Raw genomic sequence first — 15,879 nt, 5'->3', positions numbered from 1 at the left:
TACTAAATCAGCGTAGAAAGGCTCCTGTGTAAATTAATGTGTATTTCGAAGAACCAAATACAAGGTATAATTAATTTATAGAAAAACATTGCAAATTATTAAAACAGCCGACACCACGGCTCCTGATCCTCGGCGGCCTGAGATATACCATATCTCCCGACTGCTCCCCACATCCCGTGCCGCTCGCGACATAACAATATATTTAAAATAATTATATTTGAAAGAAGTTATTTTGTCTGAAATATGTGATTATCTATAATTAATATATTGAACAATTTATTTTATTCAAAAAGCTTATGAATCAATGTGTTATCTATTTTATTTATTTTATTTAGATGCAGTATGTATGAATTCGCATTTTCCACGACCATTGAGAGATGAATTTTTCCGAGAGGTGGCAAAGGCAGTACCTTTTGGAAAACAAAGAAACCGAAATATAGTGAGAAGAATAAATAGAGAGGAAAGAGGATGACGTCAGCGATTGCAATGCGAAGCAGAAAATTATTTGCTTGGTGAACCGCAGAATACATACAACATAGACGATGCAGATGACGGCGCTCACAACTGAAATTCTTTCGATAATATATACAATATATTACAATAGTTTTTATTATTAGGTTATAATATTTTTGTGCATTCTTAAAAGTCAAAATTCTGTGAAAAAAAAATATTTCATTTTTTCCACTTCTCCAATTATTGATTAATGATACCCAATGTTATTTACATCTATATCTAACAAAGTTTGTATGAATAAATTGCTTTTAATTATGATATGTTTGTTTATATATTTGTTAAAAAATCACACATATAATAAATTTAAAAATTTTGTTATGTATTTAACATATTTGTTATAACATTTAAGATATTTTGAAACAACACCAATATAACGTTGGAAGATTAATAGAGAACGATAAATTAAGCTTTTTTGATACGGCAACTCATGTCAGGAAATGTCATTTTTCGCGCAAAATGATAATCCGAATTATATATTAAAAGCGTTTTTGATACAATTTAAGTGTCTTGAAATCGATTTTACAAATATTTCTGATATAATTTTATTATCATTTTGCAAAGAAGCATTACATTTCTGAATATAAGTTTTGGTTTCAAAAATATTAAATTTATTATTATATATTAAATAATAAATGCTACATATGTTAATAATATGATAACAAGATGTGCTCTACCATTCTATGCATGCTGTTGCTGCGCACTGTAAATATTTTGAAATAACACCGTTTATATGAAAGTTAATAGAGAATATTTTATTAACTTTTATATAAATGGTGTTATTTCAAAATATTTACAGTGCGCAGCAGCAGCGTGCACAGAATTGTACAGTATATTTTATTATCATGTTATCATCATATGTAGCATTTATTACTTGACATATATTGTCGACTTGTTGCTATTAACATGCTTTAATTGCCGATGACATACCGATGATAACAAATTGCCTTCAAGTTGCCGTCAATTTGTAGTCAATATGCTGATAATCACGGATGACAAAGTAACAACACGATTTGTCGTTAAGTTGCTGTCACGAATCATTTCTTTGCGAATATCAAATTTATGCTGACACGTTGCAATCAATTTGCTGTTATTAGCACATGAATTCATGTGAGTTCAACGTAACAGACAATGCTGTCTCACCTTGTCTCTAGTTTGTTAAAATTAGTTGCTTCAACGATTATTGGCAACATGACAGCAATCTCGTTGCATTTGGCTATCTGGGTATATGATATATACGACAAGTTTCGTATTACACTTATATACATATATATACACTATTTACAAGTCTTTGGCACAATAAGTTTAATATATCAATTGCTGCATATCAGCCGAGACAAAGAGAATAAAAAAACATATAAAGAAAAAATGCAGTTAAGATGGCTTCTATGCCCTTCTGCCGCGCACTATATCACACGTGTATGCCACGACGGTATATGCACGCGTTAACGATCTCTCGCAGAATTCACTGTAGAGTACCACGGATATAATTCATCCGTACAAGTACGACAGTCAATCAAGATCCTAAACACTAGCTGCTCATCAAAACCGATCTCTCGACACTCAATAACACTCTTTGGCCGGCAAGACAAGACTTCTGGTCAACATGCAGTGATGCCATTTTTTGGACGCGAGCAACGTGTAACCGTAACGAACCGAGTATAGCCGAAGCTAGCCGATTTCTCGCCAACGATAACTTGGCGGGAACTTATAATAAATATATTAAAAAATAAAATACATTTAGATATATATATATATATATATATATATATATATATAGTAGATAAAATAAAGTTAATAAATACTTTAAAAATAAATAAGTAAAATATATATATATGTATATGTATATATGACAATTAGAAATATCCTCAGGTAATCCTCAGGTAAATTAGTCTGAATCACTATATATATTTGAGATCATTCCGATCAAATAAGGATATTCTACGGAGATCTTATGCTATATGGGATTTGACGTCCAAGACTGGACATTCTGTGGATATCTAAATATTGTCCATTGATGGATGTCTCATATTGGATATACCATGGATGTTCATTTCATATCCATGGACATACGGATGTAAAATGGATATAAAATGAACATCTACAGGACGTTTTGTGCTATGTGAGTACCCCAACTCGTGTGACATTCAAATGTATATCCTAGATAGCACAAGGATATCCATTGTACATCCAATGAACATTCGCTTGTGGACATTTGGACATACAAATAAAGTCCAAGTAAGGTCCGCCGGACATTCTATGGATGTTCATAAGATGTACGTTTGTCACAACTTTGTACGTACACAGAATGTCCGCTATATACCTAATTTTGGACTTATTACAGACTGATTTTGGATATAATTTTTAGTTATAAATTTTAATTAGAAAAACAACAACTAATTAGGTAATTTTTTAAATCTATTTATTTATTTTTTGCGTTAAAAAATATTTATCGCAAAAGAATATTTAACAAATTATTTAAAACAAAATATAAATTATTTTAATTATAAACTTTTTAGTATATAAACTTTTGGTATATAAACTTTTTAGTGTATAAACTATATTATATTATATTATATTAACCTATATTATATTATCTTAATCATATTTCATTTAGTCTGTACGATTATTCTGTTCTCTCTGCAATTTTTTTTCACTTGCGTCATATCTTTCTTTAGCTCTTTGTAGCCATTTTTGTGTAGACTCTTCCAAATCTTTTCTAGTAAAGGACGCATTGTATGCTTCTCCTGCAGCTGAAACATAAAAATATATGTCGAGCAATAATAAAAATGTTTTTAAATCAATAAGTTTTAGAGATTTTCGCCTTATTATTGCGTTTTGAGTTGTGCACCATTTCACAAACATTGTGTTCATTAAAATGACTTGCAAGCTTTCTAATATACGTATATTCTACACAATATCAGAGAGATTATCAGATTTGATGAAGTAAACTATATAATCTTTATAAAACGTCAATAAATAAAGAAGCAAACTCAAAATCTAGAAAAATGGAACAAGAAGAAAACTTTTAATTTTTAAATTATTTAGACATTATTAATTACTTACCCATTAACATTTTCGCTAATTTCAATTCATGAAATTTTTTTTTCTGTTTCTTCCCAAACCAACTGTATTTTTTACCCAGGTTATTACTTAAAAGTTGGTTCAAATTTCGTTTTACGAATTCATACGAGTTTTTACCACCAATACGCGATGCTTGTACTACCTGCAATATATTTATGTTAACTTTTATATTATCAGTAGTTGATACTAGGCGGTTTCTAACCCAGGGATCTCAGGGGGAGGTGAGGGGCGGGGGGTAATGACGTCACGCGGGGGGGTAATAACATCACGCGGGGTGGGGTAATGACGTCACGCGGGGGGGGGGGTAATGACGTCGCGCGGGGGAGACCTCCCCGGTACACCCTCACCCCAATATAAGTAACAGCTCTCGCGGTATCCCCCCCTCCTCACCCCCTCACACCCAATATAAGTAATTCTAGATTTTTTTCCGTTGGACGTATCCTTATCTCTCTCTCTCTCGCATTGAATTACTCGTCGCGCGAATTTATAAACAATATAAACAAATGGCGACCCCCAGAATCATCTTCAACGATTTTTTCTCGGAAGGAATGCAACGCGTATCAGCGCCGATGTTCGGCTGCTTTGCGCCTTTGTTTTAAAGATAAGAAAGGATTAGATGAAATACATATATTAGGAGAATTGGATGTTTATCGCAAGTATAAGTAATATTATATTACCCGGTTATCGCAATGATAAGTAATTTTATCGCAATGATAAGTAAAATATTGTATTACATACCCTAACGCGTCGGGACATGTTTTCGCAAACAAAATAGCTCTCCCCGGTACACACCCCCTCACCCCCAATATAAGTAACAGCTTTTGCGGTATCCCTCACCCCCTTCTCACCCCCTCACCCCCCCAATATAAGTAATTCTAGATTTTTTTCCGTTGGACGTATCCTTATCTTTCTCTCGCATTGAATTACGCGTCGCGCGAATTTATAAACAATATAACAAATGGCGTTCCTTTGAAGAGGATTAGATTTTGAGGCTGACTAACGCGTCGGGACATGTGGATATTGCATTACGGTGAGCGCCGATGTCCGGCCGCTGGAATTTATAAACAGATATCTAATACTACGATGTCTTTTATCTTAGGGCTGCTAAGATTACCTTTTCTTTGGCGGTACCATCCCCATACGCGGAATTACGAGCGCCGATACTCGGCCGCTGGAATTTATAAACAGATATCTAATACTACGATAGATATTTCGAAGAATTATCTGAGGGATGGGGATCTTGGAAGTTGCGCTTATCAACGTTTCGGAGAAAATTTCATCATACGTTGAATAGGAACAAAGGGTTGGACGAAATATATATTGAGGACTGCTACCGTGTTAAACCATAGTACGAATTGAGAGCGCATAGATCGGTCGAAAAGAGCAGTTACTTGTTGCAAGTGCTCCATAGAAAACTGTGACGTAGTGTTTTAAAAGTGTGAAAAAGACAGGAAGAAAATGGAAAACATCGAGCAGACTGAACGCGACTGGTGGAGCAGTCCCGCCAAATTGCCACCTTGGGCGAGTATTTTGCATGGCTGCAGCGTTGCGAGGAATTTATCAAACAGCTCGAAGAACGCAGCCGTGTCAAGCGTCCGCGACTCTCGATCGGAAGTAGACAGTCTCTGGTGGCTAAAATCGCGCGACTCGAAGGTGCAAAGACTCGATTGCAGAGACGGTTTATATCCAGCGGTGGTGATTACAGCGGCAACAATAACGCGGAAAGACTCGTTTGGCGAGAGATCGATACCGCGTTCGATAGCCGTATTCTGACCAGTGCTGTGATTAACGCAAACTATATCGAACCTCGTCAATTTCTCGAGGATGCCAAAGACATCGTGCTCGAGCAAGTGCAAGACGTTATAAAAACACACAACAGTGTAAAAGTGAACACTATATTCAACGGTGAATTTGTGTCGGGTGATAAGCGTGCGAATAAAAGTATCAATACGAGAAACTGTGAACTCTTTCGCACGTCCGATTTACACGAGTGGTATGAGCGTCGCGTTATCGAGCCCACCCTAGCATCGTTGGAAGAATTTCAGGAACGCGATAGTGGTTGGGCATTGTCGCGAATACAGAATTTGACTGTTAATCTAAATAAATATAATTCTATGCGCGCGGGATGTTATATTAAATTGCCGCGAGAAATTACGGCGAAGAAAGCGGTGGTTAACGTGCAATCCAGAGACAATGCGTGTTTCGCGTGGGCAGTGGTGGCCGCTCTATATCCCGCCGAAAATCATACAGAACGGGAATCTTCATATCCCCACTATACGACAGTGTTAAATGTACAAAATATTGAGTTTCCGATGACGTTGAACCAACTAAAAAAGTTTGAACATATAAACAATATCTCCATCAACGTGTACAGCATCGAGAAAGAGAACAGCATCGTCCCGATACGTCTTTCGGAACACAAGAAAGACAAACGTGTGAACTTGCTGTACGTGCAAGACGGCAACAGCGTTGGACATTTCGCGTGCATCAAGAATCTCTCCCGACTTGTCAGTTCACAGTTGAGCAAACACAAGAATCAAAAATATATCTGCGATCGGTACGTATAATTTAAATAGTTTATGTAATTATAAAATATAATGCATTGCATAAATCTTTAATTTAAATATTCTTTTACAGATGCTTGCACTATTTCGGATCGGAGGACAAGTTGCAGTCACATACGGTAGACTGCGGAAAAATAAACGACTGCGCTATCCGATTGCCGAGCGATAAGGACAAGTGGCTCGAGTTCAACAACTACACGAGGAAAGAGCGGCTTCCATTTGTGATCTATGCCGATTTGGAATGCGTTTTGGCCAAGATGGAGGAGGAAGAACAGCAAAATTTATACCAGCACCATCGGGTATTTAGTATAGCGTATTATATGCATTGTTCGTACGACAACTCGTTATCCGTTTATAATTCTCGCCGCAGTATTGATTGTATCGCGTGGTTCGCCGAAGAACTTAGAAATTTAGCAATTCGCGTTAAGACTATTTTAATGACTACAAATGTCCCCATGGTAAATTTAACATCGGATGAGTGGGAAAAATTTCACAGCGCAACGCATTGTCATATATGCGAAAAACCGTTTACGCAAGAAGACGATACACGCGTACGCGATCATTGTCATTTGACTGGGCGATATAGGGGTCCCGCGCACTCAAATTGCAATCTAAATTACAAAGAACCATTATATATTCCGATAGTCTTTCATAATTTATCAGGTTACGACGCGCATTTCATTATCGAGGATATAGCCACAGCGTTCGAAAGGGAAATCGAATTACTTCCGATAACCAAGGAAAAATATATTTTGTTTACAAAAACTGTTAAAGTCGCACAAGACAATTGGAAAAATTATATAAAATTACGCTTCATCGATTCGTACAAATTTCTTACGACAAGTCTCGACAAATTGGCATCTTTTTTAGAGAAAGATAAACTCAAAATTTTAAAATCGAAATTTCAAAATTTATCTGCAGAAAATTTCAGTTTATTAACACGGAAAGGCGTCTTTCCGTACGAATACATTGATTGCGTCGACAGGTTGCAAGATACATGTTTACCACCGCGCGAGTCGTTTTACAGTTCTTTGACCGGTGAAACTATATCCGAGAGCGATTACGCGCACGCCGAGAATATCTGGACGCGATTCTTCATTCGGACGTTAGGCGAATATAGCGATTTGTACCTAAAAATCGACGTCTTGTTATTAGCCGATATTTTTGAAAACTTTCGCGATAGTTGCATCAAAAGTTACGGACTCGACCCCGCGTATTACTATACTCTCCCCGGATACACGTGGGATGCCATGTTGAAGCATACAAAGATTACGTTCGAATTGCTTACCGACATCGACATGGTCATGTTTATCGAACGCGGTGGTCTGAGCCAATGTTCCAACAGATACGCGCGTGCTAATAACAAGTACATGCAACAATCGTACGATCCATCGAAATCATCGTCGTACTTGATGTATTTCGATGTAAATAATTTATACGGATGGGCAATGTGTCAACCGTTGCCCTATGCCGATTTTCGATGGGTCGATGACGTGTCGAATTTTCACGTAGCATCGATCGCGTTAGATTCGCCTACGGGTTATATCCTCGAAGTCGATCTCGAGTACCCACAACATCTTCACGATACGCACACTGACCTACCGTTTTGTCCGACACGCGACAAGCCGCCCGGCAAGCGGCAAGACAAACTCCTCGCAACGTTATACGATAAGAAGCGTTACGTGATACACTACTGTAACCTACAGCAATGTACACGACACGGCCTTCGCGTTACAAAAATACATCGCGTATTACAATTTACACAATCTCCGTAGCTTCGCAGTTATATCGAATTAAATACACAGTTTAGAACACTCGCGAAAAATGATTTTGAAAAAAATTTATATAAACTGATGAATAACGCGGTATTTGGCAAGACGATGGAAAATGTGCGTAATCGCGTCGATGTAAAATTATTAACAAAGTGGGACGGACGATACGGAGCAGAAGCAATGATAGCGAAACCAAATTTCCATAGTAGAAGCGTCTTTTCGGAAAATTTGGTTGCCATAGAATTACGCAAACTTGAAGTGAAATTTTATAAACCAATCTATGTCGGTATGTGCATACTCGACATATCTAAAGAGTGTCTGTACGAATTTCACTACGAGTACATGTCTCCCCTGTATCGCGACAAATGCCGGATTGTTACATCCCTGGTTCGAGTCGCGGTCGAGTCCGTCGTGGAAAGAGAAGAAGTCCGTCGTCAAGAGGTTGTTGACAGCGGCGGCTGTCATTTGAGTCTGGAGCCAGCTGTCAGGCTGTGTGGACGCGTTTCTCTTACGAGCCGATCCGTGTTATTAATATTGTGTATTTACGTTCTGAGTTACCGTTTGTGTTGTAATTGTGCAGTGCATTAAAGTTCATTAGTTTCTTTAAGTGCTTGTTTATTTAGCGCGTCCCGCGAGCGGCCGATCTCTTTACCGCGTGACTTCGATATTTATCGAAGTCCCCGCCCCCGGGCGTAACATTTTGGGGGCTCGTCCGGGATAGACGGGATACTGAAGGATTAACCGGAACGTGATTTTGCCAACTTTGTGAGGACTCTGAATTTAGAATGTCGACGACAAACATCGGGCAACAGGATCCAGCCACGGGCGTCTCTACACGAAAGAGAATACGAGCCGCGACTCCCAGCCCGTCGGCAGAGACGATCACGCTTCAGGCGGCGATGCGAGAGATCCGGGAGCTGCGAGAGGAACGCTTGCAAATGCGAGCCGAATTTGAGGCGCAGCTCCGGGAACGAGACAGCGAGCTCCGACGTCTGGAGGGGAGATTACGACAGGATCAACACCTAAGTCCTTCTTATAATAGTCCGCGATTAGAAAATTCGAATCCCGGCTTGGGCCTAAAATTAAAAACCGATAATTATGACGGGAGTGTCCCCTTGCGTGAGTTTCTCACTCAATTCGTTTTGATAGCGCGGGCTAATAACTGGAGCGATTCACAGAAAACCGTGGCCTTGGCTGCTTGTTTGAGGGGAAAGGCACGTTCGATTTTGGATGGGATTTTTGAAATAGAGAATCTGAAATTCGACGAGCTGAAATCGAAGTTAGAGTTGCGTTTCGGGGAGGGGCATTTGGTTCAGACTTACTATACCCAGTTTACTAACAGAAAACAAAAGAGTTCGGAAGATTTGGCTACTTTGGGTGCAGATCTGGAGAGGCTTTCGCGTCTTGCTTACCCTGAGTGTTCTCACGAAGTGAGGGATAAGATCGCTTGTGCCCAGTTTATAGCTGCGCTATCGGACGGTTTCCTAAGAAGAACTCTTCAGTTAGAAAATATCACTTCTTTAAAAATCGCGGTGGAAAGAGCGATGGCTGTAAAGGTCATTCAAGAGAATAGTTTTACGAGGAATAAATTCAATCAATTTAATCAAAGTAACGAAAACAATAAATTTAACAATAAACTTAACAAAATTAACAAATTTAACAAAAATAATAAATTTAATGGGCAGACTGAGGAAAATAAAAAGAAAGAAGGGGAAGGAAATAAAGAAAGGTTTTCAAATTATAAAGACAAAAAGAGTAAATTCCATCTTCAGAAGAAAGAGTGTTGGCAATGTGGCGCGGAGGGGCACTTCCGATCAGAATGCCCGTCTTTGACGAAAAACAAGGTTTAGTCGAACTTTATGGGGCAGGTTCGACTAAAATGGCCGATGCCCCAGAAATTGAACAATGTTTTAGGATAAGTAGACCTAAGAAAAGCTCTTTTGTTTACAAAGGTTTTCTTGATTGGAAGATTTGCTTATTTAAAATAGACACGGGCTCCGACGTTTCTGTTGCAAGTGAGAGAGTGATTAAGGGGCCGAAGCGTCGTTTTGAGGTCAAAAATTGTTTCCTTAAATATCCGACTGGAGAGACCATTCCAGTCAAATATAAGGTTAATGTTGAGATCGAATTAGGGAAGTATCGTTTGGAAATTCCGATGTTAGTGGCAAACATTTCTGACGAATGTATATTAGGGTCGGATTTTCTTGAGAAGTTGGGACTAGATAGGGTCTTCGAGTCAGAATTCGGGAAACCCCAGAAAAGGGATGAAATGTAATTTCCTTGTTTCCGAATTTCAGAAGGAAAAGTACCCCTTTCTCTGCAAATGTTTTTCGAAGAAAACTCTAAAAATCTGTCTTGTTTTCAGAAAGATATTTTCGTCGATTTCCTAGTGGAGTTTCAGGATGTGTTCTCAGAAAATTTAATCGCAGGGAATTGTGAGATTTTGGAGCATTCGATTAACGTGGGAGATTCGAAACCTATAAAGCAGGCTCCTCGAAGAATCCCGTTACACCTTAGGGAGGAGGTCGAGCGTATCATCCAAGAGATGAGGCAACGGGGAGTCATTGAAGAATCTCGGAGTCCATGGGTGTCCCCTGTAGTCTTGGTGAGAAAGAAGGATGGCTCGCTTAGATTCTGCGTAGATTACAGGAAACTGAATGCGGTTACGGTAAAAGACTCGTATCCTTTGCCTCGTATTGAAGATATTCTAGATCAATTATCAGGGAATTCTTGGTTCTCCACTCTTGATTTAAAGAATGGTATAACGAAGGTAAGCCCGGAGGACAAGGAAATTGGCAAACGAAGGTAAGCCCGGAGGACAAGGAAAAGACGGCTTTTTCTGTAGGTAATGGGTTGTGGCAGTTTAGGGTCATGCCTTTCGGCCTTTGCAATGCTCCAGCAACTTTTGAGCGGCTGATGGAGAAAGTTTTACGAGATCTCCTATCGAAAGTTTGTTTGGTTTATCTAGATGATGTTATTGTTTTTGGCAGGACATTTGAAGAAGGGATGTCTAATCTTAGAAAGGTTTTTCTTCGCTTGTGTACGGCAAATTTGAAAATTAATCCCCAAAAATGTTCTCTGTTTGGAAGGGAAGTGAAATATTTGGGACATATCGTCTCTGAGCAAGGAATTTCCACGGATCCTGAGAAAATCTCCGCTGTAAAGGATTGGCCGATTCCTCAGAATAGGAAGCAGCTTCGTAGTTTTCTTGGGTTTTGTTCCTATTACAGGAAGTTTATTAAAGGTTTCTCGTTAATGGCTAAACCTTTGTTTTCCCTTACGGAGGATCAGGTAAAATTCGAATGGTCTTCTTCTTGCCAAAAAGCATTTCAAGAGTTGAAATTGATTTCTTCACCGATTTTATCCTTTCCCAAGGAGCAAGGACAATTTATCTTAGATACGGATGCTTCCAATCACGGTATAGGGGCGGTCCTGTCACAAGTCCAAGATGGCACAGAAAAGGTTATTGCTTACTACAGTCGAGTGTTAAATAAAGCTGAAAGGAATTATTGTATTACACGACGAGAATTGTTGGCTATTGTGGCCTCTTTAAAATCTTTCCACCATTATTTGTATGGGAGAAAATTCAAGATTCGGACGGATCATATTTCTCTTAAATGGTTGATGTCTTTCAGAGATTTGGAAGGGCAACTAGCTCGGTGGTTAGAAAGATTACAGCAATACGAATTTGAGATAGTCCATCGTAAGGGTCATCTTCACCAGAATGCTGATGGATTGTCAAGGCGCCCTTGTTCTGTATTCGGTTGTTCGTATTGCGCGAAGGTGGAATTGAAGGAAAGTTCTTTTGCTCGAATAATTTTGGGAGACGAGGATCTTGAGGAGTGGCGGAGAAGGCAAGAAGGGGATCCTACTATTGTTTTGTTTTTGCGAGGAAAAGAACTTAGGGTACGTCCCAGTTGGCAGGAGGTGAAACATGACGTTTCTGCGAAAATTTATTAGTCTTATTGGGATGCGTTAATTTTAAGGGAGGGAGTCTTATTCAAGAAATGGGAGTCTCCGAATTTCAAATCTGAGATTTTTCAGATAGTCGTTCCCAGGAATTTCATCAAACAGATTATGGAGGAGGCTCATGATTCTGTTTCTGGAGGCCATTTTGGAGTGAACAAAACATTGGGGAAAATCCGAAGACGGTTTTATTGGGCTACTTGTAAGAATGATGTGGAAGATTGGTGTCGTTCCTGCAGAGTCTGCGTGGCGAAGAAGGGTCCATCGGGTAAGGGGAGATCTCCTATGCAAGTTTACGATTCGGGTTCTCCTTTCGAGAGAGTTCAGATGGATATACTGGGCCCTCTTCCGATGACTACAACAGGAAATCGCTATTTATTACTGGTCATCGATTGTTTCACTAAATGGGTTGAAGCCTTCCCATTGAAAAGTATTAAAGCTACTACAATAGCGGATGTTTTTGTGAAGCAGTTTATTTCCCGCCACGGAGTCCCCTTAGAAGTCCACACAGATCAAGGGAAAAATTTCGAATCGAATATTTTTAAGGGAATAATGCACCTTTTGGGAATTAAGAAAACTAGGACGACTGCTTTACATCCACAGTCAGATGGTCAGATCGAGCGTCATCATCAAACAATTTTGAATTATTTGGCTAAATTTGTTGCGGAGGATCAGAAGGACTGGGATAGTTGGGTTCCCATGTATTTATTAGCTTATCGTTCTTCCAAACATGAGGCGACGGGGGCCTCTCCTGCGGAACTTTGTTTCGCACGCGATTTACGGTTGCCTTTGGATTTATTACGGGGAAGCCCTCCAGAGAGAGGGGAGGAAGATTCTTCTGAAGGCTATGTTCAAAGACTGAAGAAGAGATTAAATAACGAACATAGTGAAGCTAGGCGGCATTTGAATCTTCAATCTCTTCGTTCCAAAATTCGTTATGATCAAAGGGCTAGGAAAATTAATTTTAATATTGGTCAAAAGGTTTGGTTCTATAATCCTCGTAGGGTAAGGCGAAAATCTCCTAAATTGCAAAGTAATTGGGAGGGACCTTATGAAATAGTTAGAAAGCTTAGTGATGTTGTCTTCGGAATAAGGAAGTCGAATAGGCACAGATGTAAGGTGATTCATTCCGATAGGTTGGCCCCTTTTCACGAACAAAGTTTTGGGAGGAGTTTTTCGGAGCCCGCTATTTAATAAGAATTAATTTTAGAAAAGCTAAGTTTTCTGCTCCTTTTTAAAAATTCTTTCAGAAGCTCGACAAAGAAGGTGAAATAAGAAAGATAGTTGAAGAAACTGAAGTTTGAGCGGAACCGAAAGGGATCTAAGCTGCCTCACCCACGGTTTTTGACCCGTGGTTTTCCCGTGGGTCTTCGGGCGAATGCCGAGGCAGGGGCCTGAGGAGTTCTCTTGGGAGAACGGAGGGTCCACGGCGAGATACCCCTCCCTCTTGCCTGAAGATTTTTCTCTAAGGAGAAAATCAGTGAAGTTGTTGGAATCTGTGAAGTCGTTTGTTCCCAAGAAGATGTGTGGTTCGGAAACCTGCAACAGCAGTTCAGGGAGAACATGGAAACACGTCGGGAGCTGAAATACGACGAGATTCCTTTGAAGTCTTACCACAACGTAATTGTCGGGACGACAATCTTTCGAGAGGAGAGCAAGTGTTACATCCCTGGTTCGAGTCGCGGTCGAGTCCGTCGTGGAAAGAGAAGAAGTCCGTCGTCAAGAGGTTGTTGACAGCGGCGGCTGTCATTTGAGTCTGGAGCCAGCTGTCAGGCTGTGTGGACGCGTTTCTCTTACGAGCCGATCCGTGTTATTAATATTGTGTATTTACGTTCTGAGTTACCGTTTGTGTTGTAATTGTGCAGTGCATTAAAGTTCATTAGTTTCTTTAAGTGCTTGTTTATTTAGCGCGTCCCGCGAGCGGCCGATCTCTTTACCGCGTGACTTCGATATTTAGTCCCCGCCCCCGGGCGTAACATTTTGGATAATGTACACCGACACAGATAGTCTAATATATCACGTCGAGTGCGTCGATGTGTACGAGAACATGAAGCGCGATATCGCTAGATTCGATACGAGCGATTATGCCGCGGACAATGCGTACGGTATACCGCTCGTGAATAAAAAAGTGCCGGGCTTGATGAAGGATGAAAATAACGGTGCGATAATGACCGAATTCGTCGGGCTTAGAGCAAAGATGTACGCGGTGAGAGTGGACGGGAAAAAGGATACGAAGAAGGTTAAAGGCGTCAAAAGTAATGTCGTAGCGCGTAATATAACCTTCGACGATTACACACGATGTTTGCACGATGAGATCGAAATGACGCGACAGCAGTCATGTATAAGATCGAAATTGCACAAAGTGTATACCGTCCGCGAGACGAAAATTGCTCTGAGTCCGTACGATGACAAGCGGTATATCGTACCTGAAACCATCGATACGCTACCGTGGGGACATTATAGGATAACTTTATAAAATATAAAATTATTTAACCGTGTACATTTTTGTATCATAGCGCGTGCGAGAGAGAGATTACTATACTTATTCTATCTAAGCGCGAGAGAGAAAGAGATAGCGTGAAAGAACAATGACACATGCCGAAGATATCGCGAGACTTACAACTAGCGCGCAAGAGAGAGAGAGAGATGCCAAAGGATGGGAGCGCAACGAAAGGTGTATAAATAAATGTTTCTTTCTACAATTAAAAATATAAATATATTATAAATGTGTTACTAAATACATTTGTGTGTGTGTGTGTGTTATACTAATAAAAGAAATATTAATAAAAATTTAAAAATAATATAATATAATAATATAATATAATATAATAATTATAATTATAATACCTGCTATGTACAGGCTGCTAATAACTGCGATTACATGTACGGTTCTAGTATGTTATCACGATCTTCATCAGGGTTTTCAGTAAAAGGAGGTGATATAAAATGCAGTTTGATCACATCAAGCGCATACATATCGAAATGTAGTACCAGGAGTTCGCTCATGTTAAGAGTTCTGCTCAGTATTGTTGTGCCGGGAGCGGCACGGGATGTGGGGTAGCCGGGAGATTCCAAAGGATGTCACGGACCGTCGTGTAGTTGTATACTTTTATTATTTCTTTTATTATAAAACCGTTTATTTTTAACTGGATTTGTATACAATTTGGTTTAATTATATCTTATTTCGTAATCCTTCTCAGGAGTTTCGAGTTTCTTTCCGTCGCCTCTTCCTTCGTTCCGTTAGATTTTTAAGTGTTATAATAACTAGCCCAGATTCGCACTCTTTATCAATTGACTTTTTATTAACGACTGTCCGCCGCGAACCCGCGGTGGACGGTTTTTAACACCTCATTTTAGGGGTGTTTTGAAGGGGATCGCCTAGCGACATGACCATATATGGTCATGGAAGATTTTCGTGGCGGTCAAGTCCAAGTGCAAACGAAGGAGGTTCAAAGTCGAATCCCTTCGTTGGCATTTTCACGTTTCCGGCGAACTCGCGCGTGGTTCGCTGAGGTAGCGGTTTTACGCGGTTCGCGAACATTCTATCGCATCTAAAGCGTATAAAATTTATTAATGGTAAAATAAAATAATTAGTTATAGTCTTTCGGACTATAACAGTATGTTGTACACACGTATGTACGTTGGAAAACATTCATCGCAATCATGGATGGACTGCACCGTTGTTATCACCTTCTTGCATCTTCGATAGTGCTCCATAGTGAAGGGTCCTTCGCAAAACTCATGTTGCCAAAAAGGTTTTACGTGTTGCCGGTGAAAAATTCCCGGAAAGCAATTTATGCAAAATTTCATTTCCGGAAACAGTGGTGGAACCTTTAAAACACGACCATAGACCTTCACACACATTGCATTACGCAATCCGCGGAGTAGCGGATCGAACCGGGCGGGTCTATATAGTACTGGGGGGCACATGCTAATGTGAAAAAATAAATAATCTCATTATCCGTTGTATTATTTCTTATTCC

At 39.6% G+C, this 15,879-nt stretch overlaps 2 protein-coding genes across 4 annotated transcripts in view; one reads left to right on the top strand and one right to left on the bottom strand.

The window, feature by feature from the left end:
- LOC145965795 (uncharacterized) overlaps positions 1-15,879 on the bottom strand; it is a 407,995-nt gene that overhangs the window by 350,708 nt on the left and 41,408 nt on the right. The gene's annotated exons all lie outside the window — the stretch shown is intronic.
- On the top strand, positions 5,053-14,372 carry LOC145965600 (uncharacterized). Its single transcript, XM_083089266.1, has 5 exons — positions 5,053-5,115; positions 5,163-6,151; positions 6,232-6,616; positions 7,934-8,072; positions 14,011-14,372. The coding sequence occupies exons 1-5, from the start codon at positions 5,053-5,055 to the stop codon at positions 14,370-14,372; spliced, it is 1,938 nt and encodes a 645-aa protein (XP_082945392.1).

This window comes from Camponotus vicinus, unplaced genomic scaffold, assembly GCF_025532165.1.
Source record: "Camponotus vicinus isolate PSW18456_S1 unplaced genomic scaffold, iyCamVici1.0 SCAF_14, whole genome shotgun sequence".
NCBI lineage: Eukaryota > Metazoa > Arthropoda > Insecta > Hymenoptera > Formicidae > Camponotus > Camponotus vicinus.
This window is presented reverse-complemented; position numbering and strand designations above follow the sequence as displayed.